This window comes from Bubalus bubalis, chromosome 11, assembly GCF_019923935.1.
Source record: "Bubalus bubalis isolate 160015118507 breed Murrah chromosome 11, NDDB_SH_1, whole genome shotgun sequence".
Lineage (NCBI taxonomy): Eukaryota > Metazoa > Chordata > Mammalia > Artiodactyla > Bovidae > Bubalus > Bubalus bubalis.
This window is the reverse complement of record NC_059167.1, coordinates 73,276,059-73,295,043: the sequence shown is the minus strand read 5'-3', so window position 1 is coordinate 73,295,043 and position 18,985 is coordinate 73,276,059. Positions and strand designations below refer to the sequence as shown.

Sequence of the window (18,985 nt, the reverse complement as noted above, 5' to 3'; positions counted from 1 at the left end):
GAACTGACAATGAAGTGAATGAAGCTGAAGATTCAACGTCTTTCGTTTGCATAGACTGCTTCCAAGGCCCTGGACCTAATTTTGCAATTTGGTATTATTTGTCTTCAAGAGGGTTTCCAAATTACATAAGCTTCAGGCCTCACAAAGCTTGGATCTGTTCTGGGCTTGTTCTTAAAAGCCATCCATGAATGCCATCGTGAAGTTTTCATCTGCCATTATTTTAACTCCTACTTATCCAAGGCAAATATAAATCATTTAGCCCCGGAACCCTGGACAAATTACGCCTGGGTTTCCTCACTTCTGGAAATGACAGGTGACTCAATAGGATTCCTCAGATCCCCAAAGAGAGAGATGTGAAGTGAGACGCAGTGGGGAAAGAAGGTGGCAGAGGACCCTGGCCCTCAGCTCCACTCCTGGCTGCACTGCTGCAGCTGGTACGTCCGTCACCTCTGCAAGGAGCTTCAGGACCACAGTGTTCTCTACCATGAAACAAGACAGGTGGACAAGATGCTCTCTGAAGCCCCGTCTCATGCGCTTCCCTAATCTAAGCCAGGGGCCACACCTCTCACCCACTCTCACCAGATGCTCACAACAGCTCCAGGGAGTATTCAGTGGAGAATTCTGGCAAGTTTCTGGCTTCTAATTCAGTGTTCTTTCTGCTATACCCCATTAAAGCTATTTGCCAGCCGAGCAGTATTTAAATAAGGCTGATGTCATTGTTTTTGATGGCCTTCAAAAATGCACTCTTGTCATGCCGAGTCAAAGATGACGCTCTGACATGAACCAGCCTTGTAGCATGCGGTTGTGGCGACCATAAGCGTGCAGCTCCCTTCCCACGAGAGGTGCTGGATTTGAAGCTGCAGCTGAAAGAGATGGTCTGCAGGAAAAGGTCATTTTGGTCTCATGCCTCCATATTCCAAACCAGGTTTCTTTTTCTCCACTACTTGACTGCCCACTGCCGACAGCTAGACAATCATTGGAATCACCTGGGGCACCAAAAAAAAAAAAAAAATCCTCAGCAGCCTCAACTCCCCAGAACTACCAAATATAAATTCCTGGAGAAGTTGTTGGTTAGTTGCTAAGTTGTGTCCAACTCTTGCGACCCCATGGACTGTAGTCCACCGGGCTCCTCTGTCCATGGGATTTCCCAGGCAAGAATACTGGAGTGGGTTGCCATTTTCCTTCTCTAGTGGATCTTCCTGATTCAGGGATTGAACCCCATCTCCTGCATTGGCAGGTGGATTCTTTCCCACTGCACCACGTGGGAAGCCCTCTGGAGAGATTGGGAGCCAGGAATCTTTAGTTCCATAAGCTTCCCAGGTGATTCTGTTTATCTATCAAATGAGAATCTTGCTGTTGTCTGTCGTTTTCTCTATCCTAATAGGCCTGGAAATGCCACAGCACTTGAAATAGTCTATCCAGCTACTCTGATGCCTCTTGCTACAAAGTCAACTGGGGTAGTGTTGGCTGGGACAAGTAGTAACAGCCAGAGAATAACTCTTTCACAAGAGAACACCCGTGTACAATCCTGTTACATGAAGTGTCCAGAGTACACAAATCCAGACAGACAGAAAGTAGATTAGTGGTTGCCAGGGACTGGGAAAGGGGAATACTAAGTGAACGGAGGGGGTAGGGGGCAGAGACGGAGGGGAGTGATAGCTAAGGGGAAGGGGGTTTCTTCTAGGGGTGATAAAAATGTTCTAAAGTTGATTATGGTGATGAGAATATGCTGAAAACCATCAAAGTGTATGCTGTAGATGGGTGAATTTTATGGTATATGAATTACCTCTCAATAAATAATAATAACCAGTCCTAACCTTCCCTTCCTTTTCTGTACACACATATAAAAACACATACACACACCAGGCCAACTTGTGATCACTGGCAGGTTAACTCCAAACACCCAACAAGCCTCTGTGTTGGACACTCAGCCTCCTTATCACCTCAATCCCCTGTGCTGCTGCTGCTAAGTTGCTTCAGTCGTGTCCGACTGTGTGCTCCCTCCCCTACCAGACACCAAAATCGTCCCAGGCCGATAGCACCACCTGGTGGCCATCACAGGAACTCTCTGACCAGGTACTTGGGCATTCCTCTCTCACAGAGTCTGAGGACCTCAGGCATAAGCCATTCTCTCCTCTTTTCTGCTTCCAGCTTCAGGGTTCGATTCATTATAATTTAGGTAATCAATTATTTATACACAAGCATTCCCTTCCTCTCTTCTCCCAATCCTTTCCCAGAGTCCAATCCCTCAATTAGTGCTAAAAAGCGTAAGGAACTTCAGTTATGGGCCTGTGCTGTGAAGAAGGCAAACTCTGAAAGTGGGTAGACACAACTAGATCTACTAAACAACAACACATCTTATTAACAAATGTTTCAGAGAATAAGAAAAGCAAATAGCTGTATAATAGAAAGATGGTCAGTTTTGTTTGTCATCAAATAAATACAAACTGAAACAAAGAGACGTCTTTTGTGCCTGTTAAATTCAAGGATTTGTAAGGTAATACTCATGGTTAACAAGTGAAATAAGATTCCCACAAACAGAGAGAGAGAGAACAACCTTATTAGTCGAACATTTACAGAAATCAATCTGATACTATGTAGGAAATGGAGCCTAAAAATATGCATGGAGTTTGACCTAATTTTTCTTTTCATAGAAATCTATGCAATTATATATGATTTTCCAAATCATCCACAATGACCTTTATTACTTTTATAATAAAAATTAATATAAATAATTAGTCCATACCATCTAGAGAGTCTTTAAGTGAAAGTGAAGTCGCTCAGTCATGTCCGACTCTTTGCTACCCTGTGGACTGTAGCCCACCAGGCTCCTCCATCCATGGGATTCTCCAGGCAAGAATACTGGAGTGGGTTACCATTTCCTTCTCCGGGGGATCTTCCCGACCCAGGGATCGAACCCAGGTCTCCCGCATTGCAGGCATACGCTTTAACCTCTGAGCCACCAAGGTACCCCCAAATATCCTTTTGAAATGTGCTGTGGCAGGAATAATAAAGCCTACAGAAAACTGGTTCTCCATAGGGGGCGATATGATCCACAGGTGACATTTCTGGTTGTTACAAGCAAGGGCGTTCTGCCAGCATCTAGAGGCGCCCCACAACAAGAGGAGTCTCTGGCCAATATCACAGGTCCTGAGAATGAAACCCTGCTCTAGAGTCAAACTCACATAATTTGAATCTAGACCCATATCCCCCTTAGCTAGTCAGTCCTGCCCGATTAATTACTCACTGACTCTACACCTCAACTTGTCCTTGCAAGAGGAAAGCATCGCATAGGATTTCTGAGGACAAAAATACACACATATACATATATACACTACACACACACACACATATGTATATCTACCTGCAATGCAGGAGACCCACCAGCAATGCAGGAGGCTTAGGTTTGATCCCTGGGTTGGAAAGATCCCCTGGAGAAGGAAATGGCAACCCACTCCAATATTCTTGCCTAGGAAATCCCAGGGTCAGAGGAGCCTGGTGGGCTGCAGTCCATGGTGTTGCAAGAGTTGGATACAACTTAGTGATTAAATCACCACCACCACCACATATATATATAGTGTCTGGCACATAGTAGATACAAAATAAATCTTAGTTCTCTTCCCCTAACACATCTAAAGAAAGAACACTATTATGTATCCCACTAGTTGCTTCTCAGCTCCTCTGCTTAGATTGGAGCGAGGCTGATGGTCACCATGTGCTCTCCTCGGTGCTGTAACTGGGGGTAAGGGATGAGATTTGACTCATCATTAACCACAAATGAATGCCCTGAAGCAGGGTCGGGAAGCCTGGGTGGGCGGGCAGGCTGCAAAGACAGCTGTGTGGGTATCAACTGCTCACTCTGCTCAAGGCCTGGATCTGGAGAGCTGCGAGTGGGCTGACCACTCCCTGCCTGCTGCAGGCACATCCTGCCGTCACAGCCCAGACCCCTAGGCACTGCAACCCTGCCTGTAAAAAAAGCTAGAGGCGATGACCGGGCTCCAGAGTGCTGTATACAGACCTGGTTCAATGAGAACCAACTGCCAAAATTCTCTTCACTGACCACACATGTGGGGAGAAAAAAAAAAAGTCCTTCTGATATTAGCATAATGCATCATTTACTGTCAGAAGAACTGCTCTTGTTCCCATCCTTTCGGAAACATTTTCAGACAAGAGCACCTGCATTGTTGCCATATTTTTGCACACTCCAGTGACCAAGGGCTATTCAGAGTCTGGACAAACTCAACAGATGACCCCTCCCATCATCTGCTGAAGGATTAAGAAAAAAGAAGAAGAAAGCAAGACACCCACTGGTTCAGCTCGGGAGACGGGCGTCTCTGGTAGTTTACAACAAAGGGACTCCTCCCAGCCGGCCGGTCCACTCCTGCTGCCCGGGAGGAAAACGTTAGTCACCCGCATCTCATCCAGACTGGGCCGGGCTTGTTGACAACAGGCCTGCTGAGTCCTTGGACCGGGAGGATGGTACCAGAAAGGTCCCCTGGGCCTCTGCAGGGCCAGCCAGTCTCCTGGACTGACTGTCTCCTCGGCCACAATGTCTCGTGCAAAGATAAACTCTGACAGGCCTCCATGGGAGAGGGCCAGTGGCGTCCTGAGCCTGCCGGGGAGCCCCAGGGGAAGGGCCCATCACCACAGTCATTACGGGCCCTGGCGGAGCATCACTCTGCCTTGCTCAGGCCAGATGCCACGCCAAAGCTCTCTTCCCACTGCACAGTGTCACCTCCCACAGGGCATCCGTGTCCTCTGAAGTGCTGGGAAGGGTCAGTGTCTGCTCCCCTGGGGGCTTACAATCTAGGGTGTCCAAGGGAAGAACTACCCAGGACAGTGAAGCCACTAGAGGAATGAGCGGGTATGCAGGTAGATCATCCGCCCATGCTGAGCGTGGTGGGAGGCAGGCTCCCTCTATTCTCTGACATCCACATGCGCTGAGTGACTGAAGCGACACCCACCTCCAGCCCCTGAGATTCCAACGGTGCTGTGCCTAGTGTGCATGTATTTGACCAAAACATAAAGCAGTACCCACCCCACGTCCCACCCGGTACCACCAGCCCACTGCTGCCTCCAGGGCACCTCCAGACTTGGGTGACCTATCTGCCAGCAGACAGAGCTCACTGGACACTCTGCAGACAAGGGGACGGGCTGGGGAGGCAGGTCCTTCCCTGGGGGAGTTCAGGGCCCTGAGCCTCACAGACCACGTGTCCCTGTCCCCAGAGGTGCTTGCAACATTCTTTGTATAAATCTTTTTTTTTTAAGAGCTTTTATTTCTTTATTTGGCTGTACTGCTTGGCATGTGGGATCTTAGTTCCCCAAACAGGGCTCAAACTCATGCCCCCTGCAGTGGAAACACAGTCTTAACCACTGGACCGCCAGGTTAAGTCCCCCCAGATCCCCTTAAAGAGAGAAATTCAGTGACAACTTTAAAAGTGTCCAGACTTCCTGCCACCTCCTCCCCACCCCCAACCATCCTGCACTCAACACAATCTAGATAAAAAAAGTCTATTTCCTCCTACTTCTTCCTTCCTGAACCTGAGTCCCCCTGATCCACAAGCTCCCTCCTCAAGGAAGCCCAGCTCAAGTTCAACTGGCCTGCTACATCTTTTCAACTGGTGGGGGGCAGGCTGCGGGCACATCACCTTACTCCCCACAGAGTTCCTGTCATGGTGACTATGAGAACTATATCCTGGACTCCCAGCTTCTATCCCAGCCTGTGGAAAGCGTGCATTTCCATTTTTACATCCCTTTTCCTCACCTAGACGTCAAGCTGCTTAAACAAGGGCTTCTGGTTACAATAAGAGAACACGGCCCAGCCACTAACCAGCAGCTCCTTGGAAATCAGCTTGTGTTTAGCCCGCCGACCCCACTGGAGCTAGCAGGTGTGTGAAAACACAGCTCATCATTCCTGGTCTTGCCTGTGTTCTCTGATTCTTATCCTTCAGGAGGGCTTTCTAGGTGGTGCCAGTGTTAAAGAACCTGCCTGCCAATGCAGAAGACGTAAGAGACGTGGGTTCTATATCCGTGTCAGGAAGATCCCCTGAAGTAGAAATGACAACCCACTTCAGCATTCTTGCCTGGAGAAGCCCATGGACAGAGGAGCTTGGCGGGCTACAGTCCACAGGGTTGCTAAGAGACATACACGACTGAAGCGACTCATCACACACGCATTCCTCTGGAGGCCTTGAGACTGAAGCGCCGATGGAAAATGCATCCAGGGATGCGAAAGTGAGGGGAAAGCCTGTCTAGTCCTGCCGCAGCCCCGGTTCTCGGGAAAACACCTCAGTCCCTCAGGTCAGAGTTTAACCTTTACTAATAGGTTAGAAGATAATGGCTGACTCTTAACTAGTTCACAAAGATCCTTTGTAAATACATTAGATGTATGTTGGTTGGTTTGCAAATGTCCAGGCCACAGTTCCTGGCACGTGGTAACATAGCTTGCTCAGTCACTTCAGTCACTTCAATTGTGTCCAACTCTGCAACCCCATGGACTGCAGCCTGCCAGGTTCCTCTGTCCATGGGATTCTCCTGGCAAGAATACTGGAGTGGGTTGCCATGCTCTCCTCCAGGGCATCTTCCCGAGCCAGGGATCGAGCACTCGTCTCCTTTGTCTCCTGTATTGGCATGCAGGTTCTTTACCACTAGCACCACCTGGGAAGCCTGGAATGTGTAGGCACTCAATAATTACTTAGAAAGTTAATAAAAATGGAAATATGTTAAATGGTATTTTGATAGAATGCATGGTTCAGGGGAAGCGTACTGATCACGGCCTGCCAGTCACTACCATGGAAACATGGACATGTAGACAGCCTCCTCTCAAGCCACTGAGAACACGCTTTCCAATCCATGTGCACACCATCACATCAGCGTCTCCTACATGCACATGGGCATGCTGTTGGCTTGGCAGTTGACTAAACAGCCAGTCTTCCTGACTTTTAAGATGCTTCTATAACCCACGTCACAGCCAAACACAAGACTTATATAGCCACCCAGAAAAGAAGCAGAACGGAGCACTGTTGAGTATGGAAAAGTTACTCTTTACTGGTTTTCAGAAACCATCCATCCTCACTGCAGACACAGACCCTAACTCCTAAGGTAACACTAACAGGCGGCATAGTAGCTCATAAGGCCAGAGGTCAACTGGTTCCTCCAAGTCTAACTATTGTAGGCAGTTTTCCCCAGGCCAAGTCAAGGACATGGGGAACAGGAAACACAGGATACCACTGCAGACATACCATCTTCCAGCCCTGGAGCCATTTACACCTGGAAATACATATGGTTGAATGAAAGCAGTAAGGGCCATGACAGTGGTACTTCCCATTATGAGTAAAGCTTCATAGTGCCCCAAACACTTTTATATACCTGATTTAACATGACTACTATATCAACCCCGAGAGATGGTCTGGGTAGCTCACCTCCGTCTTCAGACTGGGAAACTAAGCTTCATAGAGCTTAAGGGACTGACTTAGTGCCACGCAGCTGGTCTGAGCCAGGACCCAAACCCCTGGGCTTCGATCCTCACTGTTCTTCCTGCTTGGCTCCACGGTGACCACGTCCCCCACCATCCAGACCACGTGCCCCTTCTGCTACTCCAATCCCACGGCCTGCAATGCGTGAAAGTCACGCTTACTTTTAACTGTAGTGCCATGCTGGGATCTGCTAAACCCTCCCAGCCGGTTTCCATAGCTTTCTTTATGACCACGGTGCCCAAGGTATTTGCACAAATTTGTTCCAAGAGGGCAGTTTTGTCAGACAATTTGCTTTCTGAAGCTTCCTATCCTGGGAACACCATCTGCCCCAATTCGCCTGTGGTTTACCACCACTCCCAGCATCATTACAGCTTCTCAGCTAAATATCACAGGATTAGCCAAGTCGATGGGGATGGAAGACAGCTGGCTGGAGAAATGCAGTCAAACCTAACACAGCTGGCTTGCCAGCTAAATTGAAAAGCTCAAGCGGTGTAGGCAACATCCACTTTTTTTTTTTAATGGTTAGAAAGGTTATATCAAATGAGACAGGGCTCAGGAAAGGATTTTTTGCAAACCACAGAGTATTATGTAAGATTTGGTTACCATTTTCCCATTTCCCATATGTGTGTGATCCACTTTTCCCATTATCTGTGGACATCACGCCCTGCAGTGACTCAGCAGCTGCCGTTGCCACACCCTCTCTCCACATGGCGAGTCTCAGGTGATGTGGGACGAGGTTGAGGTCCCAGCTTGAACCTGCTCTAGGCTTCAGATGGGACAGCGTGTCTGGGAGGACACCTGCCAGAAGCCTGTGTGCACCAGGAATGAGATACCTCCTGGGGAAAAGCTCAAACTAAAGGAAGAAGGAGTCTGGCTGGCCAACCAGAGGCAGGGATAAGCTCTGCCTTCATGGGCAGTGGGGGTGTGGAGGGAAATGGGGCTATCCCTTCTCCAGCAGATCTTCCCAACCTGGGAATTAAACCGGGGTCTCCTGCATGCAGGCAGATTCTTTACCAACTTAGCTGTCAGGGAAGCCCCTTCCACCTTCACCCCTTTGGTGCCTGAGGCCCAGTTAGGTGTGTCTCCCTGTTCGACCTCTCCTGTGAATCTATGGAGAGCACAGTGGTGGGGAGGGGGGGTGGGGGGGTGGGGTAGGGTGTTGTTGGGAACAGTGAGAAATAAAATGTAAAGCTCTGTTTTCCTAAACCTCTCTAGGGTTTAGGGACACAAGGTATTCAGAGGGGTCTCCTCCTATCCTCGCCAACCAACACTTTATGACAGACTCCCTGAGGCTGCAACTGCTCAACTGGAGTCTGGAGGATGAGGTGGTGCCCAGCTGAAGGGGACAAGGAGAGGAAAGAGGGGAACATGGGTAAGTGCCCCAGGGTAGGGACCAGTCCTCTGTGTTCTGGATCATGCATGTATTTAAGATACTTTGAGGAGCTGAGATCCTAAATAACCAGGTAGGAGGAAAGCCAGTGAGTATTGGATTGTCAGGGTTAAATGCTCAAAATATACTTACAGGCTAGATGATCTGAGCTAAAATAATACCACTTTCACCTGCTGACATCTCAGAGGTCAATGTTTCTAGGATGCATACTGTGAGAGGTTCTTTCAAAAAACGTTTCGTGAGCATCTATTACATGCCCAGCCCCGTCTAGGCCCTGCATACAGAAAAAGCAGGTCAGACCCTGAGTCTGCTCCTGCAGATCTCATAGTTTGGCGGGGAAGGGAAGCAGCCCTTTATCATAAATGCCACTTCACAGGCAGTCTATATGGAGCAGCAAATTCAAAGAAAGGTCAACAATGAGCCCAGGAACAAGGATCATCCCTAAAGATAAATCTGTTTCCTAGTTTGGCCCAAGATCAAGCCTGTGCTCTACCATACCATTAATCAACTAGCCTAAGAAGTAGCATGCTGTGCACAGCAGACCAGAATAGAAGAGGGGTACACCAGGGTCTAGTGTGTTTGAACCACGTTCAAATACGAACTGCACCCCTAGAGAAGTCACTTCTCTGAACTTTTCCTTCCACCTCTGTACAGTGTGGCAAAGAATACCTGCCCTCCTTAACTGAATTAAGGTAGTGATTGTGGGGGGTGAGCATGAACAGCCGGCTCATTAGCAAAGACCTTGATGCTGGGAAAGATTGAAGGGAGAAGGAGAAGAGGGAGACAGAGGATGAGATAGTTGGATGGCATCACTGATTCCATGGACAAGAACTTGGGCAAACTCCGGGATATGGTGAGGGGCAGGAAAGCCTGGCATGCTGCGGTCCATGGGGTTGCAGAGTCAGACGCAACTTGGTGACTGAACAACAATAACAACAACAAATCATGAACTTCACTGCATCCCGACACACTTCTGCCTCTTCCCTTTTTTCCCAGTTGTGGAAAGACCTAAACCCTGGCCTCCACCTGAGCTCTTGGTTTCATCTCCTCTCATATCCTCAGGCACATTTACCCATCAGTCATCTGCCCTTCATCCTGTAACGTTAACTCTCTCTCCATCATGTGTGCATGCATGCTCAGTTGCTCAGCCATGTTTGACTCCTTTGCAACCTCATGGACTGTAGCCCACCAGGCTCCTCTGCCCAAGGCATTCTCCAGGCAAGAATACTGGAGTGGGCTGCCAGTTCCTTCTCCAGGGGATCTTCCCAACCCAGGGATCAAACCTGTGTCTCCTGCATTGTAGGCAGATTCTTTACTGTCTGAGCCACCAGGGAAGCCCCTCTTTCCATCAGCTCTTGCCAATTAGCACTTTAACAAGTTCAAGTCTCTAAAACAACCTACACAAAAACCTTCCTCATCTCTCCATCACCAACCCCCTCATCCTTCCACAACCGTTTCACAGTCTTCCCCCATAGCCCGACATTCGGGAATGTCCCACAGCCCGACATTCGGGAACAGCTTCTATACCGTGTCTTCTGTTTCCCACACTGTGGTTTCTGGCCCCCACTATTCTGCAGAACCTGTTCCACCCAAAGTCCCAGGAACTTCAGGGCGGTTACACTCAGGGTACACTCTGCACCAGTGGTCCTGATTTCATACAAACTCTCTGCTAATCTTGACAAAGTGACCACGGCCCCTTCCTGAAACTCTCATTCTTTGTTTACACTGCACCTGTCTGGTTCTCCTTAATGCCCAATCTTTCTGGGTTTCCTTTGCAGATTCTTCTACCTGACCCTATAAATGGAGTGTTCGAGGCTTTTTCTCAGGTGTCTGCTCGTCTTAATTAATACTTGACCAGGAAACTTCATCCATTTCTATGACATCAGCTACCACTAATATGACAAGGGCTCTCAAACCCCTTCCTTCACCCAAAGAGCTCTCCTGTGTCCTATACATCTAAGTGCCATCTGGACACCTACACCTGGATGTCCCAGGACACCTTAAAAGCGACAGTAAAATAAGTCGTCATTTTTATCTCCTTATTCCCCTACCACCAGAAAAAAAAAACAAATTTCCTTTTTCCTTATTCCTTTTCAATTTCTTATCACTATCGGTGTCATTGCCTAAGACAAAAAACTGAAAATCATCCAGGGAAATATTAAGGATTTGAATTTAGGGTGAGTGCAACAGAACTCCAAAGGACATGAGCCAAACTGGAGGCCCTGCTGCACTCAAAGACAACCCTTCAAGCCCATTGCTCTCACTGGCTCCCCCAGAATGAGGATAACCTAGAAACAGATTTTAGTCAAGATATCTGTCTCAGCCCCCACCCCTTCCTCCAACTGCAGACAGAGGCTAACCTGAAATTGAGAGGCTCAGGTCAGCTGATCAATGTTTAAGACTCTTCTCTCCAACGTACATCTTTAGTGGCTCAGTGGGTAAAAAATCCGCCTACAATGCAGGAGACCACACCAATGCAGGAGATTAGGGTTTGATCCCTGGGTCAGGAACATCCCCTGGAGAAGGAAATGGCAACCCATTCCAGTATTCTTGCCTGGGAAATCCCATGGACAGAGGAACCTTGCGGGCTATAGTCCTTGAGGTCTCAAGAGTCAGACATGCTTTAGCAACTAAACCACCATCAGCCTTCAAGTAGGAGGCAACTGGTGCCCCCTTGTGCTCAAATGGAGGCACTGCGGTTCCTTTACGAGGCCAGAGGTTGACGAAATAGAGGCTCCTTAGGATCCACCCCTTTAAATAAACCTTATCTTACAGATTCTTTCTCTACCTGACATTTATTAAGTAAACAATTTTTGTTCTCTTTAAAGTAAAAAAAAATTAAAGCCCCAAATTTAGCGTTATAAAAAGGAATTTTGGTATTTTTATGTTTGGCAATATTAGTTTAAATTTATTTGGGATCCATTAAGTGCCAATATATATAAATCCCTCAGTGGTTTGATATCTGGTGTTATCAGGTGGTCTAGGAGGGGAGGGGGAAATGAACCCGTGGCATTGAGCAGACCCCTTTCTACCTGAAGCTGCTATCCTGAAAATGGAAGCACATTTTCTGATTGGATTCATCAAAAGCTAACATTAGTGTCTGCTGGCAGAGCCACTTCTGACTCCCAAGCATCTCTACCTCATAGCTAATGGCTCTCTGAACTAGCCTCTTGGACAGCTGGTGGCTTTCCTTGTTTCTGGGGAAAATATAACAACAGTAGCCACTTATCTATGTCATTTTGACCAATGAGCCGATTTGAGCTTGGGGACACTGCTGAGATGCAAGGTGCACAGTAGCACTGCTGAGCTGTACTGCTAACTGGGTGAATCATCCGCAATAACATCAGGGAAGGCCAGTAAAGACTGCAGCTGTGCTCCTGATACTCCACAAAGTGAGAAAAGGCTGGCCTGATTCAGTTACTAACAGCACCCACTTTTCGCATGTGAGTAGGCTGGAGCCTCTGGAAAAATAAACTATCATCCAAAAAAAAAAGACTCAACTCAGGTTTTCCTTTCCATTAAAGCGTGTTTTCTTCTCTATAAAACAATACGTTGGTGCCTGTTTGTCTTTACTCTGTATTTTTGTTTTGCTTTGGGTTACTAATTTACACATTTGAAAGATATTCCTTACCAAGTCATGATTAAGGTACCTACAGAGAAGTGAAAAATAACCCCCAACCTCTTGATGTTTTGGGCAAATGATTCCTCTCCAGTGACCATCTAGAGCAGGTCAACAAGGAGACTGGCTTAACAACCCGGTGGCTGGGTACCAGGTTTCAGGAATCCTCTATGCTTCAGGTCTAGTAGGCCCTCTGCTGGTTTCGTGCCATAACTGCAAAAAGTCTCCATTTCTCAATACGCCCCTGTACAGAAGGTAGGAAACTTGCACCCTGGTGGTCGTTCATAGTCAAAGTAAACAGACCTTTTGACGAGCACATTATCACTGAGTTCCTGATTTTTAAAAGGGAGAACAGAAATGGAACCTTTCCCTTGAGCTTAAGGAGAAGAAGTCTCAAGAGACCCAGATGTCAAATAGAATATAAATTCTATACTCATATGCTTACTGCTGCCAGATATGTTGTTGTTCAAAGTTGTATCCAATTCTTTTCCAACCTCATGGACTGTAGCCCTCCAGGCTCCTCTGTCCATGGAATTCTCCAGGCAAGAATACTGGAGGAGGTTGCCATTTCTTTCTCCAGGGGATCTTCCCAACCCAGGGATTGAACCATGTCTCTTTCGTTGTAGGTGGATTCTTTACCCTCTGAGCCACCCAGACAGCCCACTGCCAGATATATCGAGTTTTTAAATATTTATTCAAATACACATTCATTTTTCAAATATTTACCAAGTGCCTACGATGTGTCTGGGTATAAAGCAGTAAACAAAAGATGCGGCCTTGTGGAACTGACATTCCAGTGGGAAGACAGACAATAAACAAGCAAGGAAACAAACATTCATTATAAGTTTTTTTTTAAACGTTAGAGTTTAAAAAATACAAAAGGGCACCATGTCAGAGAATGGGGAGAGCTATTCTGGGCAGTTGGGCAAGCCTCTCTGAGTGGATGACTTTGAAACTACAGCCACACCAGCCTCCCTGCTCTCATCTTGAGGTTTTTGTATTTATATTCTGGGTATTCTTCCTATAAAAATCAGAAAACCTTTCTAACTTGGTCTTTCATAACAAAATACTAAAATAAATGTTGAAGTATATGGAAGATAACCCATGCATCTGTCAGACCCCTGGGAATTAGCAGGAATGATCATCTGAGCAGAGACAATTCAAATAAACAAGTGAGTTGAAACAATCATACACTCACATAAGAAAATATTAGACCACGCAGTAACTTAAATGCCAAAGTCCACAACAGGTAAAAAGTCAGTTTGTTTCCTCTTCCCTCTAAAGTCTTTGGATTATTTTCTCCGTTAGTTTGCATTCAAGCTGTAATAGGCAGAATTCTGTGATGACCGCCCCGCTCCCCCAAGATTCCCACCTACTGGTGCACATGCCCTGCATGAATCCTTCAAGTGTGGGCGGGACCTGGGAACCTAGTGGACTATCACTTAATGACAAAGATAAATGGACCATCACTCCTATAATTATACTGTATGACGATTAGCAGACTAAAGGGACATTCTCCCTCTGGCTTTGAGAAAGTAAGCTGCCAAGTTGCAAGAGGCTTACAACCAACCTGAGGGACCCCAATGACAGCCAACCAGAGAAAGGGACCTTGGTCCCAAAAGAGCAAAAAATTGAATTCTGCCAACAACCTAGATGAGTTTGGAGGAGAACCCCAAGCTCCAGCCAGCACTGCATCTCCTGTCAACACTGAGATTTCAGCCTGATGAGACTCCGAGCCGAGGGCCCTGCTAACCCATGCCCAACTCCTGACGAAAGGAAACTCTGACGTAACAAGCAAGTATTGTATTAAGCTGCTAAATGTCTGATAATTTTTACACAGTAACAGAAATCTAGAACACAAGCTGATATTCATACCGTCCACAGACACTGTTAGAAGAGATGCAACATGGCTATGACATCACACAGCACGCATGCTAAGGCGCTTCATTCAGGTTCGACGCTGTGTGACCCTGTGGACTATAGCCCACCAGGCTTCTCTGTCCTTGGGATTCTCCAGGCAAGAGTACTGAGAGGGTTGCCATGCCCTCCTCCAGAGGATCTTCCCAACCTAGAGATGGAACCCACATCTCTTACATCCCTTGCACCAGGTGGGTTCTTTACCACTGGCACCACCCAGGAAGCTCATAACATCACATTATCCCAAGGGTAATAAAAACAGTTTCTGATTGTGAATTGTTCTAAGCCACACTTTCACATCTCCATGCCCTTTCACTTGCCATTCCCTGATGAATTCCTATTCAAACTTCAAAACCCAGTTCAAACATTGCTTCTTCAAAGAAGCATTTCTTTAAAGCCACCACCTCCATTTACACCAAGCAGAATAAACTACACTTTGTTCTTCACTTCCATGGTAGCACCTTGCCTGCATATCTGTCAAAACACTGGCCCTGACACACTGTAATCACCTCACCTCGCCCCTACTCCCAGACAAGAATCCTCTAGAACAGAGCTGTCTCAGAGCCTCCTGCACGGTGGCGGGCACAGAGCAGGTGCCAAACAGCTGGCTACTGAGTGCAGGTAAGGAGGCTCTGGATAAACGCAGGCTGCTGATGTCCAGGGATTTGCGGTTTCTCGCTTCCAGGATTAACGGAAACCTGGGAAACCATCTCCATGACAACAGCTGGGTGACTAAACAGCACTTACGGTTAAAGGGGCAGATATTCACTGTCTTGAAAGAGCTGGTCTGAAATGGGTAGGTGTGTTTGAAGCCAGAGGTGGCAGTGGGTGCTGGGCAGGATTTAGATTCAGCCCAGAAGGGGTGGTGTGAAGCTCTGTCTGATTTGTTCCACCTCAAGCCCTGTGCTAGGCTGGCATGCTTTTTTTTTTTTAATTTTATTTTTAAACTTTACATAACTGTATTAGTTTTGCCAAATATTGATTCAAGTCATCTACGTTAATCCACTCCTGAAATCAAATGTTAGCCACATAGACAACAATCCCACGGAGTTAGTTTTACTCAGTGGTTTAGAGCTATGGGTAACATGACAGAAATGAGAATCATGTGTCAACAATATCCATGGCATTCTCTGGACTCCCAAGGCAGATAGCTGTTGTAAGAATTTATAGACTTAGGCAAAATTATACAAAATTGATGCACAGGAAATACCATTTGCTGGATGTGTGTTTTGACAAGACTCAAAGAAAGAATTCACATGTTTTCTTCAGACCCACTCCTGTGCATTTGTGTTCTCTTGTGTTCAAATGAAATCAACCATGCTCCGGCTTTAGGGCTCCACCTCAGTGGAGAAAGAGAACATTCAGAATCAGAGCCATAAAGCCAGGCATGGAAATAAGGCAGCTGCTCTTAAAAGCTGCTCAAGACCTAGACTCCAATTCTCTATAAATAAAGCACTAAGCAAAAAAGTACCACTTTCTAACAAAAGTATTAAAAGTATATTGCCAGAAACTCAGGAAAACTCAAGGGGGCAATGGTCTTACCACCATGAAACAATTAAATTAACATTCGTTATACTTTAAGATATATTTTTAAAGTTTTTGACCTAAACTCTTAATGCCAGTACGTCATTGGCTCCTTCTGGGTTTATCTGATGTCCTCCTTAAGAATCAAGTCAGATCCTTTAGGTCCTACATTTTGAAGATCTTTTACAAATACCAGCTGGTAATGGCTCAGAGGTAGGCAGCTGGGGATACAGTTTCCCAGAGATCAGTTTGGGAGATGATGTGGGATCTGGGTTCTAATCTTTTTTTAGTGACAACACTAGATGTTTCTTCATTCACTTGATAAATACTAATGTATCAGGCTTTGTGTTAGATGCTAGGGCTACAGCTGTGAATTAGATAAGGTTGCTGTTCTCACAGGACATATTCTTATGTATCTGCATGTATATGCTGTATAGTATAAGAAGAAAGGGAAAACAGGGAGAAAGTAGAGTTTCTTCAATATGTATTAATTATTTTACTGCTAATAGAAACTGCTAATAGTGGAGGACAGGGAAGCCTGGCATGCTACAGACCATGGAGTTGCAAACAGTCAGACACAACTTAGCAACTGAACAACAGCAATGATCGAAACTGCTAACTGGCAGAACACAGTAAATACCTTCGATGCTCTGCGGGCCCACAAGGTTCATGGCCTGGTGAGCTGGGTACTCTACCCGTGGCCTGGCAATGCCCAGCTGCTCCATCACGCCATGGAGCAGCCTCTGGATATCTGTTTCTGAGACCCGGTCTGGGGTCCTTGGGCTATAAGCAGCTGTTGGAGTCCATCCAAACGTCAGCCATAACACCAGGCCAGACAGCATGGCAGAAACCATCCTGGAGACCATTTTTAACCTGCAGAAAAAAGACCACACACAGATCGATTGGCCACAATCGTCAACTGTGATGATGCAACCATGTGATTCCCTCCAGGGAGTGATTCAAGGATCACCCAGGGAGAGATTGCAATGAAAATTTTTAAGGGTTTGCTTAGGCCTTACGTGTCCACGCTACCCAGGACATCAGCTGTGAGAAGGTGTTAAAGAAACAAAACTGTCCGAGATGGCCAGTTCCCTGTGTCCTCACATCCTGGGGAAGACTAGACTATAATGGCAGTTCTGTCATTTTTTATTGTGGTCATAGCTCTCTGGAAGTTTTGCACCATTCCTACTCCACCACTCTCTCCTGCTTTGAAACAAACAGAAACAAACAACAAAACTTTGCTTCCATCTTGAGAAAGGGACAGGGAGAGTGACATCTTGACTTTCCTAGTCCTGGGGAAGAAAAGGCTCATGGGAAGGCATTAGAAGACATACATGGTAAAGAAGCACAGAAAGCTTGGGGCTGGTAGAAGAGACCATCTTAGCTTAGCAAACATGGGATACACTTGAGATCCTGGGTGGGGATGAAGATACACACAGCTCACACTGCCCTGCAACCTGGGAAGGAAGATGAGGGCTGCTTGCTGCACCAAATGAGAGCAGGGGATCGTGGGCAAATGCCTCAGCTTCCTTCTTGCAAAAAGGGACGAGAAAAGCATCTGTCTTTTAGGGTCACTGTGAGGGTAAGTGTGGGAGCATGTGCAAGAGCACTGAGAACAGTGCCGGGCACAGAGACCCCCAGATTGCTGTTATTATGTTGGCAATATTACCTCACTGTTTTGGAGGTTGGAACTGGGGGGATCAAAGGTGATGAAAGAAAACAGAACAAGTGAAAGAGAAGGTGAAAGTCTGGGGAGTCAACCTGTCCTGAACGTTGGCTTCTATGCAACCAGAAGCCTGCAGAACAAGAGAACAAATATTCACATAGATTCCTTCTGCAGCTGCTGGACCTTAGGGCGGACACCTCAGGCAGGGGCCCTGCAAACCCTCTTCTAGCATCCTTCTCTGGGAGCCAGAGGAGATGGTGGCGGCATGCATTTCTCCCCTGAAACGGAAATATTTATAACCCCCAAATTCTATTTCTGTAAAGGAAAGACTTTTAAGAAGCCACTCTCAGATGTAAAACCTTGTTCTACAAAGAGCTGAGACAGCAGAGCCCGCAATCTGACCAAAAGGCCAGAGGCAGGGATCCGCCTCTCCGGCCATCTCCGTCTTTCCCTCCCCGGCTTTGCACGCAGGATGTCTTTGTTTCATTTACACCCCCAGCCAACATCGTTCAGATCTGATGAGCTACCCAACCTTCTTCCTCCCAACTCTTTCCCTCTCATTTAGAGCCGACCCTCCGATTTTCGCACCCATCCTTTGTCTGCCCCCAGCCTCCGGCTCAAGGATTTCAGCAGGACGCCCTCCCCCACTCCCGATCGCGAAGAACCCGTCGGTCTCCGGTGGGCGTCAGTCGGAGGTCTGAGCTGGCATTAGCGAAGGACTCACCGAGCTGCAATCGGAGGAGCCTGCCACGGTCTGGGCCTCGGTGGGGGTCGGGCGAGAAGCGGGGCGATGTGGGTCGCTCGTGCGTCACCTCCCTCCTATTCTTAGCCCCGCCCCGTCCCTCCTCCAGCAGGTGGAGGCTGCCAGGCCAGGACTCCCCAGAAGGCGACCCACTAGCCGGGGGCCTTCCGGCCACGCATTCCACATACACATCTCCCCGACGCCCTCTTCCTCTGTCGACCCCTACGGAAGTAATGAACCTTTTCTCAAGCAGTTATCTAAACAATGTGCTAGATTGCCTCCCCACTTCTGTCCTTCATTTGCAATAGCACACCTTTAATTTTGCCACCTTTCAGCTTTTTAAACATCTTGTAGCTTTAAGAGGAAACAGGCACTGGGGCACTGACAGGAGAGACAAAAGTTGAGGCCTTAAGAACCTTTAATGACGGCAGTGATCAGGTATATTGAGTGCTTTCAGAAGACTTTTCATTGAGCCGGAAAACTTTGGAGATATTTAATACAAGATGCTCTAAATTTCTGTTAAAGTGATAAACCAAAACCACATGAAAACCTCTAGGACTATTAGTTCTGATTGTTATTTCTAAACTTCCACACCAGCTATCAAGTAAGACTTCTTTTGCTTGAAAAGAAATCATACTCTGCACACTGGAAA

General features: G+C 47.0%; 1 protein-coding gene and 1 long non-coding RNA gene across 5 annotated transcripts in view; both read right to left on the bottom strand.

Moving 5' to 3' along the window:
• The window catches only part of SCG5 (secretogranin V), a 56,971-nt gene extending 38,488 nt beyond the window's left edge, over nucleotides 1-18,483 (bottom strand). For 2 of the 4 annotated variants that reach the window (XM_006048188.4, XM_006048189.4), the window contains exons 1-2: nucleotides 18,316-18,471; nucleotides 16,566-16,798 (exon numbers count right to left, since the gene is read on the bottom strand). In XM_006048188.4, coding sequence (XP_006048250.1) covers nucleotides 16,566-16,791 — 226 coding nt within the window. In that variant the 5' untranslated portion in view covers nucleotides 16,792-16,798; nucleotides 18,316-18,471. Of the gene's footprint in view, nucleotides 1-16,565; nucleotides 16,799-18,315 lie in introns of all 4 variants that reach the window. The other 2 variants (XM_044925238.2, XM_025295964.3) reach the window with 2 other exon arrangements.
• On the bottom strand, nucleotides 7,023-7,945 carry LOC123328117. Its single transcript, XR_006542913.1, has 2 exons — nucleotides 7,637-7,945; nucleotides 7,023-7,269 (listed from the first exon to the last, which is right to left on the bottom strand). It is a non-coding gene; the product is annotated as an uncharacterized LOC123328117 (long non-coding RNA).
• Nucleotides 18,484-18,985: the final 502 nt, after the last annotated feature.